The 8,180-nt window shown below is 38.3% G+C and overlaps 1 protein-coding gene across 2 annotated transcripts in view; it reads left to right on the forward strand.

Annotated features, from left to right (window-relative positions):
* Nucleotides 1-2,618, forward strand: part of COG6 (component of oligomeric golgi complex 6) — a 55,482-nt gene extending 52,864 nt beyond the window's left edge. For both annotated transcript variants that reach the window (XM_037011970.2, XM_037011971.2), the window contains one exon: nucleotides 1,067-2,618. In XM_037011970.2, the coding sequence (XP_036867865.2) occupies nucleotides 1,067-1,214 (148 nt within the window). In that variant the 3' untranslated portion in view covers nucleotides 1,215-2,618. The remainder of the gene's footprint in view (nucleotides 1-1,066) is intronic.
* The last annotated feature ends 5,562 nt before the right edge of the window (nucleotides 2,619-8,180 follow it).

The following is an 8,180-nucleotide window of genomic DNA, read 5'->3' on the forward strand; positions in this document are numbered from 1 at the left end:
AAAGGACTTCAGTGACAGGGCAGGGAATTTTGGCTCCCTGGGAACCAGAAGAAGCCCCTGAAGCTCCTCCAAGGCAGGTCCTGAGCGGAGGAGAAAGGTGGGGAAAGGCGTGCGTTAGAAAGATCACCTAACAGCCGTGCTTACGGCAGGTTGAGTGGGAGACCAGATGGGTTTGTATACTCAGGTGAGACTTCATCCGGGGCTGAACTAGGTGAGGGAACATGGTTATGCCGTTGACAGAATTAGGAAACATAACAAGAAAAGTAGGTTTGGGAGTAAATCCTGAAAGGTGCTTTTAATTGAGTTGTGAAAATAAGAAGCCGTGTCTCATCACTAGGGACAGCGATACGTGAGTAGAAGGAGCTAAGGATGAGTACATGTCATGGGGACATGGACAGAGTTGATGCACACTGAATGTACCCGATTCCAGTGTTCCAGTTTTTTTTATTTTTAACATTTACTTCAGTTCATTTAAAACTATCTCAGTTATTCTTTTATGTGCCTATGTAGAAATAAGTATTTTTGAAAATGCTGTGGCTTATAGGCAAGTGTCACATGATTTCAGCCTGATAGTATTGAGAGATGAGGTTAGGAGATGTGGTCATTAGTATAGGAGCTGTGGGTGAAAGGGCCATCGATTGTAGATTACTCTGAGATTTGAAATATTGATAAATATGAATAAATGTAACCCTTTTCCTTTAAGGCTAATGTATTATCAGTCACATTTGCAAAATCCGTAGCCAAATGGTGGGCCACAGTTTCTGTGTTTTGTTCAGTAATCTGTATATGAGGCACCGGTCCAGCTGTAAAGACAGAGCAGTGAACAAAGCACAGTCCCTGTCCCCCTGTAACCTACATATTCATGGGAAAGATTTAATAAACAAATAGTAAATATGTTTAATCCCCAAACCAAGATAAGTGACTTGTGTAGTTGTACAGTGATTTTTTAATAGTGTTTGTATGAAATTATGAAAATGAAATGCATTGGTTCAAGTATGAAGCTTTCTTGCAGTTCTTAGATTTAATTTGCAAACTGTGTGTTCACATTTTGTTTGTTTATCAATAGAGAGCAGATCATAAAACAGTCCACAGAATTAGTCTGCAGAGCCTATGGTGAAGTGTATGCTGCTGTGATGAACCCAGTCAGTGAATACAGAGACCCAGAGAGCGTCCTGCACCGGTCCCCGCAGCAAGTGCGGGCACTGCTCTCCTGACGGGCTTGTCCGGGTACTCGCGTCCGCAAAGCACAGCAGGGAGCCTTGTTTTTCAGTGTGTTGATCTTCACTTTGAAGCCGATGGTCACCGTTCTCTCGTATCCTAAGCTGGCGGGGCCCGCTGATCGCTCTGGCCGCAGCCACGTGGAAGGAAGTGGCGTGTGGCGGCCTGAGCTGGTGGCGCTCTGAGCTTGCTGTCTGGGTGGAGGCGCTCTGTGCCCTGCCGGCCGCCCCGCCCCCCCCCCAGCTCTGGGGTGTCCCTTCTGTTGGAATACAGGTGCATGGGAGAAGGTAGTACAAGGGGTTTGAGGGACTCCTTTTCAAACAAGATTAATTCTAAATTAACCATACATAAAAAATTGTCTGAATTTAAGAAGTAGTATGTGATATGACCTGATGTCTCTTCACCTGGAAATTCGTCTGCTTTCTTACTGGTTCTTAATGTGAGTAGGCATAATTAAACCGAGGAGCAGAAATACACACTCAATGAAAAGGGGACAAAGAGAGGAGTAATTTAAACAGGGTAGATTCCACTCTTTGCGTGCCCTGGACTGAAGTCAGCGTGAAGTTCGCCACTTTGAATGGGTTTTTGGTTCGTAGACGTCCTGTGCTGCATGCAAGTCTAATGTTTAAAGGTAGATATTTGTTGCACAGTGTGGACTGTAAATCCAGTTGTCAACAAGTTCCATCTGGCGTTCAAACCAAAGAAATAATGATCTGCTCTGGCACTGGAGGAGAAATGCCAGAGCAATTGCTGATTGGCAATGCGTCTGTCTTCTTGGTGGCCCTCACGAAGAATGATTTGAGATCTGACTTCAGAACTTTACCTGTGAGAAAGATTCCAAATGACTGTGTTTTTCAAACAAAAGTAAACTTTACTCCATTTGATGTGATTTGACTTTCTTGGTAAGATTTCATGGATGATTCTTATTAGAAAAATATTTTTAATTTCTGATAGATCTATGAAAAGAGATAAGTCCCTAAATTATAAACAAGAAAACTGAGGCATAAGGAAGAAACTGACTCAGTTAAGATAATTTGAAAAGTAGTAAGATAAATTTAATATTTACATAACATAATATATAACAAATCAGTATTCACAGAACAGGGCCTATTTATCTATCTGAAATTTGTAATTGTTTATACTAATATGATTCTTCTGGAGTAAGAGTGCTTATATACCATCTCTTATGGCATAAACCTATATTTTTAACCTTTTTCCTTGAAAGAGTATATGTGATACATAAAAGAGAAAATAAAGTGATATAATCACAAGGTTAAATTTCATGTAATTTCTACTGGAAAAAGATTATTGCCTATGCATTAGTGAATTTTTGTTTTCTAGGAAAAATGTGTATGTATTTGTCTTGTTCCTAGTTTTCTCAAATAAAATATTAAACTGTTTCTAGAGTGGTAATCCTCATAGTATTTTTATACATCTCATTGATGTGTTTTTAGAAAATCTGTTAATAGGAAAGGAAGTGCAATAGAAGGTCAGACCGAGATACCCAGTGGGAGACTGATGGGGAGACTGATGGGCAGACCGTGGTACCAAGTGACCTTGAGAACGAAGTGGGAAGAGAAGGTCAACCCAGTAGCATAGCGGTTAACATCTGCTGCCTACTTCATAGTCTGCATTTTGAGCTGTTTTGACGGGGAGTAAATACAACCTTAGGTAATACGTGTTAGTCTCTCTTTCAGAGAGAAGAGGTATTTGCATGGCAAAAAGAAACCTTCTCTGGTCGGACTTCCCATTTCGCTCTCTGTGCCAGTACCTAACGGGGGACACTACCTGAGAGGGCCGCTTGGCCTCTTGAGTTCCTGATCAGTCGTGCAGTGGCACTCACTGTTGTTTGCAGTTCTGTCTTTAGTGAACTGACCTCCCCATTTTTCAATATAATTTTCCATCCCACTCATAGTCACTGACCTTCGTATTTCATGGGGGAAGCAGAAGCTGTGGGACCGTCCCCCCTTGTTCTCCCACCCTCCAGTACCGCACTCCTTGGTTACTGGGGACAGTGTCCCTCATCCTAGGACAGGCTGTCCCCTTCCTTTGTACCCGGGATTCCATTCTCTCAACTTCTCAGAGGCTTTTCTCTCCAAGTTTGCCCTTCATTTTGTTGAACCACTTGTGACCTCTCTATAGGATTATTCTTAACAGCATACACAATGCTCTAGGGCTGATAATATTTTTTAAAACTTTTCCACCTTACAGGTCTGAACCCCTCCATTTCTCTGCTTCCTTTTATGATTATTTAAACATGCTCTCTTCTGCTTTAACTGCCATTATATTTTTGAAGTAACCCAGTATGGCTGCAGCCTCTCTCCACTATTCCAGAACTGAACTTGAGGTCTCCATAGCATTGTGTGTTGCCAAATCCGGTGGATTCTTCCCTACCCTTATTTGAAGTAGCATCCTTCCCAGGCTTCCGTGGCACCGCTCTTGGTAATTTTCCTACTTCTTCGCTGGCCAGTCCCACCTTGACCTCCTTCCCTGGCTCCTTGCCCCTGTATAACTCTTACAAGTCGGCATACTCTAAGGCTTGATCCCAAAATGTCTTTTTTCCTCCCCGTAGGAGTTGTTATCTCATCACTGCCTTTCTTGACTGCTGTCAGCTCAGTGTCTAGGTGTACCCATGTAATGGAATACGTTATAGTGAACAGCGAATGATTTTCAAATACATAATGTTGAACAAAAAAGAAATCACAGAATAATATGGTATGAGTCCATTTAAATAATTTTTTTAAAAAGGTAAAAACAAAAGTATACATTATGTATAGATACCCATGTAATAAAGCTATAAGGAAAACACAGGAAATGATTTGCACAAAATTCAAGATATGTCTTGGGAGGGAAGCACAGGATCTGCTGAAGTTCCTCATGTTCTCTTCTTACACTGGATTGTTGGCATAGGCGTGTTCATTTGTTTATTCTCTAAAGTATATATATGTGTTACATGAACCCTGTCTGTATATTTCAGTTTTAAAAAAGTCTAAAAAGTTTGCTTAGCACAGGCCCTGGGGTAAAAGAACTCAACATAGGTTAACTGTTTTCTTTAATTACTATTAAACACATTTATTAAGTACCTAGTATGAGCCAGGCTCAGAAATAAGAATTTTAAGACCTCTAAAATGTGTGTCTGTCACTGAGCAGTTCCCTGTCCTGCACAAAGAGAGCCATACATATTATAAGTGAGCATGGTGAGGTTTGGCAGGGTGCTTGTGCATGTAGGTATAAGGAACAAGTGAGCAAATATCATCCTATATAACAGGCCAATGTATGTACCTGATGCTGAAGAAACTGATAGCACAGAAAAAGTTTTAAGACACAACTGAACATTTTTTCATTGTGAAATAATCATGACTGGGTCACGTTGGTTAGCTAAGATGTAAACTTGTGTGATAGGATGGGGGCATCAATAAAAATGGTGGTTAAGAAATTCCGAAATTCGGCCTCTCCATAAAAGCAACAGTAACACTAGCCCCCCAAAAAAACCATCAAAATTATTTTCAGCGTTCTAGAAACTGAGCTCACAAGAACTCAGATTAAAAAAAAAAAAAAACTGAATCTTGGAAATAAAGAATAGCAAGGAAAAAGAAGATGTGGGCAGCACTACAAACCAGCTGGAGCTAGCAGATGTCTCGGAACAGTCCACCCAGCAACTACATTCTTCTCGAGGACACGTGCTCCATTCTCCAGGACAGACTATATGTTCGCTGACAGTCCAGTGTCAGTGACCTTTAAGAGATTGAAGTCATACAGAGTATTCCCCAGCCTCAGTGACATAAAATTAGAAGTTAATAACAAAAGGAAATTTTGTAAATAACCAGTCGGTCAAAGAAATCACAAAGGAAATTAGAACATTGAACGAAATGAAAGTTTGGTATGAAACAGCATTTCAGTTCTTATGTGGATTTAGCAAAAACAGTGCTCAGAGGGGAATTTACAACCAACATTAAAGAGGAGAAAATAAGATGACAACCTAGCTTTATTAAACCTTACAAAACCTAGAAAAAGAAAAGCAAAGTAAACTGAAAGCAAGAAGAGAATAATAAAGATCACAGCAGAGAGAAAATACAGAAAACTGTTACTTTAGTGAATGGATGTGCCAGCCGTTCTGCAATGCAGGTAGACATGTATTTGAATACACATGTAAAAAATACTTCAAACTTGTTTTTTGTGGGGCATATTGAGAAGAGTGTTGTCTCTAAAAATGTATGTGCTTGCCATTATGTAATGCAGGAAAGCTCATAGGGACACATGTGAGAAGGTTTCTAGAAGTGCTGCGCGCATCGTGACAGCAATGTTATTTCTCAGTTATTGGATGTGCTGACTATTCAGCATCACATGTAAAGAGGTGTTCAAATATATATGTAAAAATGTAAAATAGAAAAATACAGAATAAGAAGGTTGGTTCTTTGAAAGTTAGCTAGAAAAAAGACTCAAATTACCACAATCAGGTATGAAAGAGTGGCTATTACCATTGATAATACAGAAATAAAGATAACAGATTACTAACAATAATTATATGGTAACAGTTCGATAATACAGATCAAATGGACAGATACCTAGGAAAGCATAAACCATCTGAACTGACTCAAGAAGAAATAGAAAATCTGAATAGACCTGTAACAAAGAGATTGAGTCTGACCCAATCTGACTCAATTTAGTTGCTGTAATCAAAACACTTCCAGTTTTTAAAAAAGCAAGTACCAGATGGCTTCACTGATGAATTGCACCAACAGTTTAAAGATTTAACAACAATCCTACCAAGTTCTTTAAAAAATTGCAGAGAGGGAGTTTCCCTAACTTATTCTGTCAGGCCAGTCTTGCTATTTGCATAATAAAGGCAGAAAAGCCATCACAAGAAAGCTACAGCCCAGTGTCCTTGACCATCAATGCAGAACCCTCAGCAGTACCAGCAAGCAGAGTCCAGCAGCACACTGACGGATTATATGCTGCGACAAAGTGGATTTGACCTAGGAATGCAAGATCAGTTTAACATACGAGAATCAGTATAGTATTCCATATTAATAGACGAAATGAAAAAAAAAAGGAGGAAAAACCATTGATAAAGTATAACACCCTTTCATGGTAAAATAAAAAACAGTGAACAAAGTAGACATAGAAGAGAATTTCCTCACACTGATAAAGGATGTTTACAAGAAACTCCCAGCTAACATTGTACTTAATGGTAAAAGACTGAAAGCTTTCCCCTAAGGTCCTGAACAAGATAAGGATGTATAATCTTACCACTTCTATTCTACATTTATTAGAAATTCTGGCCAGGGCAATTACATAAGAAAAAAAAAATCACTTTGGGAAGGAAGAAGTAAAACCATGTCTGTCTGCAGATTTTCTATATAAAACATCCCAAACAATAAAAAACTCAAAACTATTAGAATTAATAAGTGTAGCAACATTGCAGTGTACAAGATCAGTATTCGACAGTCTGCTGTGTTTCTACACACTAGCAATGAACAATATGACAACTTAATAAGAAAACAACTCCCTTTACGGTAGCATCACAAAGAACAAAATACTTAGTAGTAGATTTAACCAAAGTTTAGTACTTATCCACTGAAACTACGAAATATTGTTGAAAGAAATTTAAAGATGGCTTAAATAAATGGAAACACATTTCATGTTCCTGGACTGGAAGACTTAATATTTTTAAGATGGCAATATTCCTTCCCCAAATCGATCTGCAGATGGAGTGCAATCCCTATCAAAATTCCAGCGACCTTTTTTTTTTTTGACTAGAAAGTGAGGGAGCTGATGCCAGAATTAATACAGATGTACATGAGACCACGAATAGCCAAAACAGTCTTAAATCTTTCCAACTTCAAAACTTACAATGCCACAGTAATCAAAACAGTGTGATATGGAATAGAGGCAGACATACAGCTCAGTGGAATGGAATTTAGAGTTCAGAAATAAACCCAAGCATTCATCCGCAATTAATTTTTTACAAGACTGCCAAGACTATTCAGTGGGGAAAGAATATATTCTTAGCAAATGGCACTGGAACAAATGGAAATTCACCTGCATAAGATTGGAGGTGGACCCATATATCATACTATATACAAAAGTTAACTCAGAATTCGTAAGTACAGAGAATGAGCAGGTGCTTGCCAGGGGTGGGAAGTGGACAAAATAGGTGAAGGGGATAAAGTGTTACAAACTTCCAATAATAAGTTACAGGGATGAAAAATGTAACAGGGAATACAGTCTATAATATTATAATAACTGGTGACCAGTAACCACTTACTGTGGTGAGCATAATAAAGTATGTATTTGTCAAATCACTGTGTTCACCTGGAACTAATATACTATTATATGTCAACTGTACTTTTAAAAAAGCCCTCAAAATGGTCAAAGATCTAAATGTAAAAGCTAAAAACCATAAAATTCTCAGAGGTAAACAGTGTAGATCTCTGTGGCCTTGTATTAGGCAACAAACTTTCATCTTTTATAAGATAGGGATTTAAAAATAAACACAAGTGCAGAATCACATAATCATGTTGAATACTTGCAGCAGGTCGTTTTATTTTTCCTATTTAAATATACTGTTTAGGTAATATAAATAGCCCCAAAGTAGCCATATGTGGGCCTGTGATTGCATTTAGGCATGACTACCTTGAAAGTACATATTTATTTCTCCTCAGAGGGAATGTGCTTTTGGATATAGATAATATAATTATGTGTTTTTACAAATCCAAATATAAAATTACTATAAATTGCCTAAGAAATGAATATAGTTATTATTAATAACAGCATGCTAGTCTCTCAAAGTCAATGAACAACAGTGACAGTGAATTTTAAAAATAAATTTTCCAAGTGCAGAAAATTTAATAAGTAAAAATAAATGGTAGTAAGCTTATAAAAATGAGCTGAATTGGAAAAATTTTTGATAGGTCCAAAAATGTCCATATGAAATTTGTGCTTGCTTTGAGGGGCTATAT

The sequence above is a fragment of the Manis javanica genome, chromosome 1, assembly GCF_040802235.1.
Source record: "Manis javanica isolate MJ-LG chromosome 1, MJ_LKY, whole genome shotgun sequence".
NCBI classification, from domain to species: Eukaryota; Metazoa; Chordata; class Mammalia; order Pholidota; family Manidae; genus Manis; species Manis javanica.